The sequence below is a fragment of the Carcharodon carcharias genome, chromosome 16 (genome assembly GCF_017639515.1).
Source record: "Carcharodon carcharias isolate sCarCar2 chromosome 16, sCarCar2.pri, whole genome shotgun sequence".
Lineage (NCBI taxonomy): Eukaryota > Metazoa > Chordata > Chondrichthyes > Lamniformes > Lamnidae > Carcharodon > Carcharodon carcharias.
Window position 1 is genome coordinate 107,836,185 of NC_054482.1, and position 12,663 is coordinate 107,848,847.

The 12,663-nt window shown below is 46.0% G+C and overlaps 1 protein-coding gene across 1 annotated transcript in view; it reads left to right on the forward strand.

The window, feature by feature from the left end:
- The window catches only part of ak5 (adenylate kinase 5), a 79,496-nt gene that overhangs the window by 47,795 nt on the left and 19,038 nt on the right, over positions 1 to 12,663 (forward strand). The window contains exons 8-9 of the mRNA XM_041208296.1: positions 1,278 to 1,354; positions 8,184 to 8,226. Of these exons, the coding sequence (XP_041064230.1) occupies positions 1,278 to 1,354; positions 8,184 to 8,226 (120 nt within the window). The remainder of the gene's footprint in view (positions 1 to 1,277; positions 1,355 to 8,183; positions 8,227 to 12,663) is intronic.

The following is a 12,663-nucleotide window of genomic DNA, read 5'->3' on the forward strand; positions in this document are numbered from 1 at the left end:
ACCATCATTCGCTATGCTAAAAAAATTTCTCCTCATAATCTTCCCTTGTTCATCTCTGGTGTGAGGAGGATGAGCCCCAGTCTTCCCACATAACTGAAGCCCCTCGTCCCCGATACCATTCTAGTAAACTGGCACACAAGGCCTGGACAGAAAGGGAGGTGTCCAGTACCCCAATAAGGGGAGATGGTGGAGATGTTGGTGTCGTGGTAATGTCACCAGACTAATAACCCAGAGACCTTGGCTAATGCTCTGAGAATATGAGCTCAAATCCCATGTGTAGCTGGTGGAAATGTAAAATCTGGAATTGAAAGCTACTCTCAGTAATGATAACCATGGCGTAAAAACCCACCTGGTTCATTAATGCCCTTTTAGAGAAGGAAATCTGCCATCCTTACCTGGTCTGGCCTACATGTGACTCCAGACCCACAGCAATGTGATTGACTCTCAAAAGGCCTGAGCAAGCCACTCAGTTCAAGGATGATTAGGGATGGGCAACAAATGCTGGCTGGGAAAGAGCTAATAGTCATATCATGGCTTACATTGTCACAATATCTTTACAGTGTAGCAGGAGGCCATTTAGCCCATCGAGTCTGAAAGAGCATTCCACCTAGTCCCACTCCCCTGCCTTATCCCCGTAACCTAGCACATTCTCTCTTTTCAGGTAGCAGGTAACCTCGGGGCTTCCCAAAGCCTTTTACAGCCACTGAAATATTTTTGAAGCGTAGTCACTGTTGTAACGTAGGAAGTGCAGCAGCCAATTTGCGCACAGCAAGCTCCCACAAACAGCAATGTGATAATGGCCAGATAATCTATTCTAGTGATGTTGACTGAGGGATAAATAATGGCCAGGGCTCTGGAGATAAGTCCCTCTGTTCTTCTCTGGAATAGTGCCATGGGATCTTTCACATCCACCAGAGAAGGCTGATGGGGCCCTGGCTTAATGTCTCACTCCATCAAAGAATAAAAACTCCAGCTGCCACTAATACTAGCAGACACCAAGAGAACTCCCCAGCTCCTCTTCCAGTAGTGCCATCTTTTATGTCCACCTGAGAGGGCAGGAAGTTTAACAACTTATTGGAATGTTTCACCCTAGGCTTTGCACTCAAGCCTCTGGAGTGGGAACCTTCAGATTCGGAGGGGGGAGAGCTACCAATTGATTGGCCCTAAATGTCAACATTTACCATTGTGAACTGCAGCAGATTTCAATAGGAGACAGATTTTGCTTCGCTCTTAAGTTCTCTCCCTATTTTCTGACATTATTTCCTCAAACCTACCAGGCCCCAGTGAACTGGACCTCAGTTTGCTCGAGGATCTTACAGATGCTGTTGGTGTTGAGTCAGACTCTGAAGATCAGGTAATAAGAACATATGGTCATAACTTGTTGTTTTCTTATTCCTGAACCCTTTAGAAATCCCAAGTTTATAAAGTAATGTTCACGAATTTCATTGCATCTTAGATTGTTCCTGAGTAAAATCATTAGAAACAAAATAATAAACTCATTCTTGCCATATTGCCTCTAAGGATAGTATTTCTTGTCATTAAAAGCAGGGAATGTTGGATGGAGGCAGCATCAGTGGGGAGAAACTGAGTTAACATTGAATAATGTTTAGGGGGAGGTGATGGTGTAGTGGTATTGTTGCTGGACTAGAAATCTAGAGATCCAGGGAGACCTGGGTTCAAATCCTACCCCAGCAGACAGTTGAGTTCAATAAAAATCTAGAACTAAAAGTCTAATGATGACCATGAAACCATTGTCAATTGTTGTAAAAAGAAAAACCCCATCTGGTTCACCAATATCCTTTTAGGGAAGGAAATCTGCCATCCTTACCTGGTCTGGTCTACATGTGACTCCAGACCCACGGCAATTCTCTTTGAACAAGGGCAACTTGGGATGGGCAATAAATACTGGCCTAGCCAGTGATGCCCACATCCCTTTTTTTAAAAAAAACCTTTCACATTCTGCCTATTTTTATATTTTTATTTCTACCTATTTTTATTTTAGATTTCCTTTTTTATTGTTTTGTATTTCAACAGTTCTAGTAACTTGTATTGCAATATTCCAATTTAGCTGTTTTGCTGAAAGGATTTTGAGTTTCGTTCAAAATTTGATCACCTCTCACGAGACGGAGATGCCTTTCATTTTGGTTTTAATGCCACCATTTGGCCAAATTTGGCAAACACGCAGCATAAGACAACATCATGACATAGCTTAATGAATGGGTTGCTCGTTAAAGCTTTATGCTGTGGGGCATCCGATGGCTCAACTGCTTAAAGCTTCTTCTGGATTCCCGATTGGATTTCTTGGTGCCGATCTTATATTGACGGCCTCTAGTTTTTTTTTATTCATTCACGGGATGTGGGCTTCGCTGGCTGGGCCAGCATTTATTGCCCATCCCTAATTACCCTTGAGAAGGTGGCGGTGAACTGCCTTCTTGAACCGCTGCAGTCCATGTGGTGTAGGTACACCCACAGTGCTGTTAGGGAGGGAGTTCCAGGAACTTGACCCAGCGATAGTGAAGGAACGGCCAATATATTTCCAAGCCAGGATGGTGAGTGACTTGGAGGGGAACTTGCAGGTGGTGGTGTTCCCATCTATCTGCTGCCCTTGTCCTTCTAGATGATAGTAGTCATGGGTTTGAAAGGTGCTGTTGAAGGAGCCTTGGTGAATTCCTTCTGTGCATCTTGTAGATGGTACACACTGCTGCTACTGTATGTCAGTGGTGGAGGGAGTAAATGTTTGTGGATGTGGTGCCAATCAAGTGGGCTGCTTTGTCCTGGATGGTGTCAAACTTCTTGAGTGTTGTAGGAGCTGCACTCATCCAGGGAAGTGGGGAGTATTCCATCACACTCCTAACTTGTGCCTTGTAGATGGACAGGTTTTGGGGAGTCAGGAGGTGCATTACTCGCTGCAGAATTCCCAGCCTCTGACCTGCTCATGTAGCCACAGTATTTATATGGCTAGTCCAGTTCAGTTTCTGGTCAATGGTAACGCCCAGGATGTTGATAGTGGGGGATTCAGTGATGGTAATGCTATTGAAAATCAAGGGGCGATGGTTAGATTCTCCCTCACTGGAGATGGTCATTGCCTGACACTTGTGTGGCATGAATGTTACTTGCCACTTGTCACCCCAAGCCTGGATATTGTCCAGTCTTGCTGCATTTGGACATGGACTGCTTCAGTATCTGAGGAGTCGCAAATGGTGCTGAACATTGTGCAATCATCAGCGAACATCCCCACTTCAGACCTTATGATGGAAGGAAGGTCATTGTTGAAGCAGCTGAAGATTATTGGGCCGAGGACACTACCCTGAGGAACTCTGCGGTGATGTCCAGGAGCTGAGATGACTGACCTCCAACAGCCACAACCATTTTGCTTTGTGCTAGGTATGACACCAACCAGTGAGTATTCCCCCTGATTCCCATTGACTCCAGTTTTGCTGGGGCTCCTTGATGCCACATTTGGTCAAATGCTGCTTTGATGTCAAGGGCAGTCACTCTCACCTCATCTTGGGAGTTCAGCTCTTTTGTCCATGTTTGATCCAGGGCTGTAATGAAGTCAGGAGCTGAGTGGTCCTGGCAGAACCCAAACTGGACGTCAGTAAACAGGTTATTGCTAAGCAAGTGCTGTTTAATAGCACTGTTAATGATCCCTTCCATCACTTTACTGATGATCGAGAGTAGACTGATGCGATGGTAATTGGCTGGGTTGGATTTGTCCTGCTTTTTGTGTACAAGGCATTCCTGGGCAATATTCCACATACCAGGTAGATGCCAGTGTTGTAGCTATACTGGAAAAGCTTGGCTAGGGGCACGGCAAGTTCTGGAGCACAAGTCTTCAGTACTATTGCCGGAAAGATGTCAGGGCCCATAGCCTTTGCAGTATCCAGTGCCTTCAGCCGTTTCTCATTATCACGTGAAGTGAATGGAATTGGCTGAACACTGGCCTCTGTGATGCTGGGATCCAGAGGAGGCTGAGATTGATCATCCACTTGGCACTTCTGCCTGAAGATTGTTGCAACTGCTTCAGCCTTATCTTTTGCATTAATGTGCTGGGCTCCTCCGTCATTGAAGATGGGGATATTTGTGGAGCCTCCTCCTCCAGTGAGTTGTTTAATTGTCCACCACCATTCACGACTGGATGTAGCAGGACTGCCACATCTGTTGGTTGTGGGATCACTTAGCTCTGTCTATCACTTGCTGCTTATGCTGTTTGGAACACAAGTAATCCTGTGTTATGGCTTCACCAGGTTGACACCTCATTTTTAAGCACCTGGTGCTGCTCCTGGCATGCCCTCTTGCACTCTTCTCCACAAGAGGAAACATTCTCTCTGTATCCACTCTATCAGAACTTTCATCATTTTAAAGACCTCGATTAGGTCACCCTCAGGCTTTTTCTTTCAAGAGAAGGAGGCCATTCAGCCCATAGTCTGTGCCAACCAAAAAAGAGTTATCTAGTCTAATCCCACTTTCCAGATTTTGGTTTGTAGCCTTGTAGGTGATGGTGGGAGTAGCTTGATACAACTGTGTGGCTTGCTAGGCCACTTCAGAGGGCTGCTGAGACCAACATTGTTGTGGGTCTGGAGTCAGACAGGGCAGATGAGCTGGTTTCTGTGCATGACGGACATTCGTCAACTGATTGTGTTTTGATAACCTGGTCGGTTCTACTCATACCAACTTGTTATTGCCAAAACGTTTCCAATTTTCTTACTACCATGATGGGATTTGAACTTGGGTTTATTATTATGAATCCAAGCTACTGACTTACTCGTCCAGCAACATAACCACAAAACTACGGTACCCTTATGGTAGTCACTCTTTCTCCATCCCAGCCTCTACCACCACTCTCCTTTTGTCCCTCACCCTTCTCCATCTCAACCACCTTTCCTCACTCTTCCTCCCAGCCCCTGCCAATGACTCTGTTCCCAGTGTCTGCACCCTCTCTTCCCCAATCTTTCCAGTTGCCTGGCTCCCTGTTCCCTATCCTTAAACTCTGGCTGGTTGTGATTACAGAATGAAGGACAGTCTTATCCAAACTTTGCACAAAGCAGCCTTCCCATATTGGAAAAAAATCCTGGGACTCCCTCCCTAACAGCACGGTGGGTGTACCTACACTACATGAACTGCAACAGTTCATGAAGATGGCTCACCACCACCTTCTCAAGGGGGAATTAGGGTTGGGCAACAAATGCCGGCCTTGCTGATAATACCAACATCCCACGAATGAATAGGGAAAAGAATCCTTTTCGTGTTTTCTCAAAATGTCCTCTATTCCCATCTACCCTATTCAGTGAGAGCTGGAATCCGATTGCTTCCTGCACATTTCTTAAAGGAAATTATGAAGACCAAGAGTTAACGTGATTGTCTCCAACCAAATCCCTCCCCTGACCAAACAAACAATTGTTCCAAATATGGCCATAAAGCTTGTCTCATTGGCGTTAAAATTTCATTGCTGCAGAAAGCACTATTGTTCACTGAAAGTGTTTTACAAAAGGAAATTAAATATCAGTTGACTTCTATTAACACAGGCTCCAACTGTGAGAAATATGACAGTTAATGGGAAATGCTAAAGCATATTAAAATGATCTGTGTGGGTGAATGAAAGCGTCCCTCATTATCCCAGTTCTCTATCTTTCTGCATTCCTTTCACGAAGCCTGTCAAAGGCTTGTATGTAAATGAGTTTTTTTTAAATTTCCCTATCGGAATTGAATTAATTTTCCGTTGAAAGCTCCTTTTTGTTGCAGAGATCTGTCTGCGCACCCTCTCAGGATAAATTGGCACACTTCAAACTTTGTTCGATTGGAGGCTTCCGGCACAGGAGGAAGCCATTCAGCCCATCGTGCCTACTCCAGCTCTTTGAAAGAACTATCTGGATTAGTCCCATTGCTTGCCCTTTCCCCGTAGCCTTGAGAATTTTTCCTTTTCAAGTATATATCAAATTCCCTTTTTAAAAATATTCTATTGATTCTGCTTTTACCTTTTTAAGCAATGCATTCTAGGTCTTAGTGACTCACTGCATAAGAAAAGTTTCTCCTCATCTCCCCTCTGGTCCTTTTTCCAATTACCTCAATGTGTTTTGTGAACAACAATGCTCCTGTCAATGGAGACAGAATAAATAAGGAGAAACTATCAAAACCTCTCACGGTTTTGACTGCAACTATTAAAAGTCAACTTAACGTCCTCATCATGCTAACAGTTATCCTCAATTTTACAGCTAGACTACTTCCCTCTAGCCTGGTAATGCCAAGTGCAACATTATTCATCAGAAAGAGAAAGCAATGAAAGTACATGTGTTTATTCACACAGACAGGCAGACATTTCAGTAAGTGGCATGGCTATTTTGTTGATTATATAGTCATGTATCACGTTCTTCTTGTGGGAGCTTGCTGCGCACAAATTGACTGCCACGTTTCCTACTTTTACAACTGTGACTACACTTCAAAATAGTATTTCATGAGTTGAAAAGCACCTCAGGATTTTAAGAGGTGCTGAAAGGCTCTGGAAGAACTGCAGGTCCTTTACTGTCAGCCTCATCTCTCAGTTGCATTTTCACTCACATTGCATTGGTACCTGGGAATACTCTGGGTATCACTAAAGAACCCTCTCCACAATCTCAGAGAAGCCACAAAGTTGTTTGGAAGCCAATAGTCTAAATCAAACTGGCACATTGCAGCTCACCCCTGGGCATCGGATCAAGTAGGCTAGTATTTTGTAATGGATGTGGGCATCGCTGACAAGGCCAACATTTGTTGCCCGTTCCACCTCTTTGACCAAGCTCTCCTGTGCCCTAAGATCTCCTTATGTGGCTGTGTCCAATTTTGCTTCATAGTGCTCCTGTGGAGTACACTGGCAGGGTTTATTATGAAAAAAGGTGCTACATAAACTCAAATTGTTTATTTCTGATTGTCCGTGAGAAGATGGTGGTGAGCCACCTTCTTTAACCTCCACCATCGGTCTGGTGTGGGTCCAGCCACGTGCTGTTAGTGAGAGAGTTCCAAAACTTTGACCCAGCAACAGTGAAGAACAGCGATTTAGTTCCAAGTCAAGGTGCAATTTGGAGGAGAACTTGCAGATGGTGGTGTTCTCGTGTGCCTGCTGCCCTTGTCCTCCTCGGTACTAGAGGGTGGCACTGTTGAAGAAGCTTGGTGATTTGCTGCAGTGCACCCTCTATATGGTACACACTGCTGCTATGGTGTGCCAGTAGTGGAAGGCGTCATTGTTTAAAGTGATGTGTGGGATGTTGATCAATTGACCTGTATGATGGCAAGCTTCTTGTGTTGTTGGAGTTCATCCACAAGTGGAGAGTGTTTCATCACACTTCTACCTCTGTAGATGGTAGGCAGGCTTTGGGGAGTTGGGAAGTGAGTATTTGCCACAGAATTCCTAGCCCCTCACTTACTTTTGGAATTTTACTGCACAACCTGCCATTTTTGTACTATTAACCTCTTGGGGAGGGAGGAATCTGATCTACAAATAAAGAGGTCAGTGCTGCTCGAAGAACACCCATTCAATCCATCCATCTGTTCAGACGTTCACTTTACTTTTAATCCCATATCTGAAGAAGCAAAAATCTGGATAACTTGTCTCTTTTTTTTGCCAATTTTCTTCCAACTTTCCATGAAGGTGTCAATTTGAATTGGGCTTCGGGTTCCAAAGGCAATGGTACCATTTCCTAAGTGGCAACAGTTGATACCCATGTGGTCCAGCTTGGCAGCCAAGAATGACATCCCCCCACGCCTCGTCCCACCTCTCTAGCCCAGCGTCTGCCCTGGCGTCCCCCTGGCACACAACCTAACCCGACACCCAGCCTATCGCCCGTCTCGCCCATCCTAACAGAGTGCCAAGACTCCAGAGGGGTCAGGAACTCCCAGTGGCTCACATGCCTTTTGAAAACCAAATGTGTGGGTGTGTTTTTGATTTGTTGTCTCAGAAAAGTGCATTTCACATTCCCCCCCATCAAACTGCAGTACAAATGTAGTACAACGATGTTGGAAATATTCTCAGTAGTACAAACACTTCGATTTTTATTGCTGTATCGTGATGCTCAAGTCTTCACTGAGGACCAATGCTTATTTTAACTCAAACTGCATGAATGATAAAATAATAGCCCTCAATAAATGTACAACTCAAAAGCTCTAACGTGCATTTCAATAAGATTTTTCCATTTTACCTTTGCACTTGACAGACCGATAACCAGTCCACAACATCAGAAGATATCAAAGTGGAAGGTGAGTATTGATTTTTAACTTGGAATCCCAAGCAAAGGGCCAAAACGTGCGGTGCAGCTCACCCCCCAGGCTGTAGAAAACAAGGTGAAGTTCAGCAGCTGATAGTGGTACAATGGCCGAGGTTTACATTTTAAAAGATTATTGCTGAAAAATAAAGACACGCTGCCAAAAGTTTTCATTTTGCACTCAGGACAGATTCGCAAGAATACCAAATCTAAAGGGAACAACAATTGACGCTGCATGAGAAGGGGATGCTGATTGGTTGGCAAGAGGACTCTGATTGGTAGAGGCGCTGCCAGGGAGAATGCACCAGGGAACCGTTAACTGCCAAGCTTTTGTTTTAATTCAAACCAGGCAGGTCGACTGTGGTCAGGACATTGCTGTGTGACATGAAGCTCAGGATAGGTTTATAAGAGGAGAGGGAGATGAAGAGTATGAGAGGCTTTAGCTTCTGAGTAGAATGATGTTGAGTAGAAGGAGTTCTTACAGCACAGAAACAGGCCATTCACCAGGAAATCTCTCCCTCTCTCTGTCTCTCTTTCTCTGTCTCTTTTTCCGTCTGTCTCTTTCTCTCTCTCTCTCTCTCTGTGTCTCTCTCTCTGTCTCTCTCTGTCTGTGTGTGTCTCTCTCTCTCTGTGTGTCTCTCTCTGTCTCTATCTGTCTGTGTGTCTCTCTCTCTCTCTGTGTGTCTCTCTCTCTCTCTCTCTGTGTCTCTCTCTCTCTCTGTGTCTCTCTCTGTCTGTGTGTCTCTCTCTCTCTCTCTCTCTCTCTCTCTGTGTGTCTCTCTCTCTCTGTGTGTCTCTCTCTGTCTCTCTCTCTCTCTCTATGTCTCTCTCTCTCTCTGTGTGTCTCTCTCTCTGTCTCTCTCTCTCTCTCTGTCTCTCTCTCTCTCTCTGTCTCTCTCTCTGTGTCTCTCTCTGTCTGTGTGTCTCTCCCTCTCAGCGGAATTTTCCATGGTGTGAATCCAGTTTGCGATCAGCACAATGGCAGGTTGCAATCATTGGGAACCTCATTGTAATACATCAGCATATCGTTATGTTTTTCCTTCTTGTTCATGACATTGGTTCTCGGTCATCTGCAGGAATGAAAGATGGCATCTATAGACCCTGGGTGTCGCTGGGCGCTGATCAGAGGCAGCTTGCAGTGGCTCTCAGGCGGCACGTGTGGGACCCCCAGCCGCCACTTCTCCCTGAGGCTGCTGCTCCTGCCTCTGCACAGCCAGGAGCCTCAGTCACTCTCTCCTCCTCCGGCTTTGCATTGAAAAAATGAAAGGTTTAACATACGAGGAATGTTTGAGGACTCTGGGTCTATACTCGATGGAGTTTAGAAGGATGAGGGGGGATCTGATTGAAGCTTACAGAATACTGAAAGGCCTGGATAGAGTGGACGTGAGGAAGATGTTTCCATTAGTAGGAGAGACTAGGACCCGAGGGCACAGCCTCAGAGTAAAGGGAAGACCTTTTAGAACAGAGATGAGGAGAAACTTCTTTAGCCAGAGAGTGGTGAATCTATGGAATTCTTTGCCACAGAAGGCTGTGGAGGCCGGGTGATTGAGTGTATTTAAGACCGAGATAGATAGATTCTTGATTGGTAAGAGGATCAAAGGTTACGGGGAGAAGGCGGGAGAATAGGGTTGAGAAACTTATCAGCCATGATTGAATGGGGGAGCAGACTCGATGGGCCGAATGGCCTAATTTCTGCTCCTATGTCTTATGGCTCTTATGATCTTATGCATTCTTGCCGGCCGGAATAATTCCTCCCCACCACCAGATCATCCATTTTCTCACTGATGTGTTTCACAACAGCACAGAAGGGACATGCACTTGGCGGGCTGCAATTTGAGGGGAACTCAGAGGTGTGTACAGAGTAACGTTGTGTAGTGCTCGCAATGGTAACCGGTTGGACTTCAAGCTTGAGGGCTGCTGGGAGTCAGGGTTTGGGGTAGCCCTGTCGGGGTAGGGTGGGCGAGGGAAGTGGTCAAGCATTAGGGAGCACGAATAAAGTGACCGTTCCTTTGCAGCTCTGACAGTTCAGGTGCAGCCACATTGAAGTGATTGGAGTTGGGCTTCTAGCTTATCTGCCCACTCAAGTAATGCAGAGGCATCAAAGAGCCACCAAGTGCTCCAAAGGGTGGGGGACTTGTATGTCCATCACCAACAGGGGCTCGGTAGCACCACTACTGGCCGAGTCCTAAAGGACATAGCTGCTAGGCTGGGTCTGCAGCAGGTGGTGAGGGAACCAACAAGAGGGAAAAACATTCTTGACCTCCTCCTCACCAACCTGCCTACCGCAGATGCATCTGTCCATGACAGTATCGGTAGGAGTAACCACCACACAGTCATCATGGAGACAAAATCCTGCCTTCACATTGAGGATACCCTCCATCGTCTTGTGCGGCACTACCACCATGCTGATCGGGATAAATTTTGAACAGATCTAGCAACCTCAAGACTGGGCATCCATGAGGTGCTCTGAGCCATCAGCAGCAGCAGAATTGTACTCATCCACAATCTGGACCCTCATAGCCCAGCATATCCCCAACTCTATCATCACCATCAAGCCAGGGGATCAACCCCAGTTCAATGAAGAGTGCAGGAGGGCATGCTAGGAGCAGCACCAGGGCATACCTAAAAATGAGGTGTCAATCTGATGAAGCTACAACATAGGACTACTCACATGCCAAACAGCATAAAAAGCAAGGGATAGACAGGGCTAAGTAATCCCACAATCAACAGATCAGATCTAAGCTCTGCAATCCTGCCATATCCAGTCATGAATGGTGGTGGACAATTAAACAACTCACTGGAGGAGGAGGCTCCACAAATATTCCCAATGATGGAGGAGCCAGCACATCAGTGCAAAAGATAAGGCTGAAGTATTCGCAGCAAACTTCAGCCAGAAGTGCGGAGTGGATGATCCATCTCGGCCTCCTCCAGAGGTCCCAGCATCACAGATGCCAGTCTTCAGCCAATTCGATTCACGTGATATCAAGAAATGGCTGAAGGCTCTGGATAATGCAAAGGCTATGGGCCTTGACAATATTCCAGCCATAGTACTGAAGACTTGTGCTCTGGAACTTGCCGCGCCCCTAGCCAAGTTGTTCCAGTACAGCTACAATACTGGCATCTACCCGGCTATGTGGAATATCGCCCACGTATGTCCTGTACACAAGAAGTGGGACAAATCCAACCCAGTCAATTATCTCCCCATCAGTCTACTCTCCATCATCATTGAAGTAATGGAAGGGGTCACCAACAGTATTATCAAGCAGCACTTGCTTAGCAATAATCTGAGACCCAGTTTTGGTTCTGCCAGGGCCACTCAATTCCCAACCTCATTATATCCCTGGTTGAAACATGGACAAAAGAGCTGAACTCCTGAGGTGAGGTGAGAGTGACTGCCCTTGACATCTAGGTCGCATTTGACCGAGTGTGGCATCAAGGAGCCCTAGCAAAACTGAAGCCAATGGGAATCAGGGGGAAAACTCTCCACTGGTTGGAGTCATACCTAGCACAGAGGAAGATGGTTGTGGTTGTTGGAGGTCAGTCACCTCAGCTCCAGGACATCACTGCAGGAGTTCCTCAGGGTAGTGTTCCAGGTCCAACCATCTTCAGCTGCTTCATCAATGACCTTCCTTCCATCATAAGGTCAGAAGTGGGATGTTCGCTGATGATTGCACAATGTTCAGCACCATTCACAACTCCTCAGATACTGAATATCCAGGCTTGGGCTGACAAATGGCAAGTAACATTTGCATCACACAAGTGTCAGACAATGACCATCTCCAACAAGAGAGAATTCAACTATCGCCCCTTGACATTCAATGGCATTACCATCATTGAATCCCCCACTATCAACATCCTGGGGGTTACCATTGACCAGAAACTGAACTGGACTAGCCATATAAATACTGTGGCTACAAGAGCAGGTCAGAAGCTAGGAATCACGTGATGCGTAACTCACCACCTGACTCCCCAAACCTGTCCACCCTCTACAAGGCAGAAGTTAGGAATGTGATGGAATATTCCCCATTTACCTGGATGAGTGCAGCTCCCACAACATTCAAGAAGCTTGACACCATCCAGGACAAAGCTTGATTGCCACCACATCCACAAACAGTCACTCCCTCCACCACCAATGCACAGTAGCAGCAGTGTGTACCATCTACAAGATGCACTGCAGGACTTCACCAAGGCTCCTTAGACAGCACCTTCCAAACCCACAACCCATACAATCTAGAAGGAGAAGGGCAGCAGATAGATGGAAACACCACCATCGGGAAGTTCCCTCTAAGCCACTCACCATCCTGACTTGGAAATATATCGGCCGTTCCTTCACTGTCGCTGGGTCAAAATTCTAGAACTCCCTTCCCAACAGCACTGTGGGTACCTACATCACATGGGTTGCAGCGATTCAAGAAGGCAGCTCACCACCACC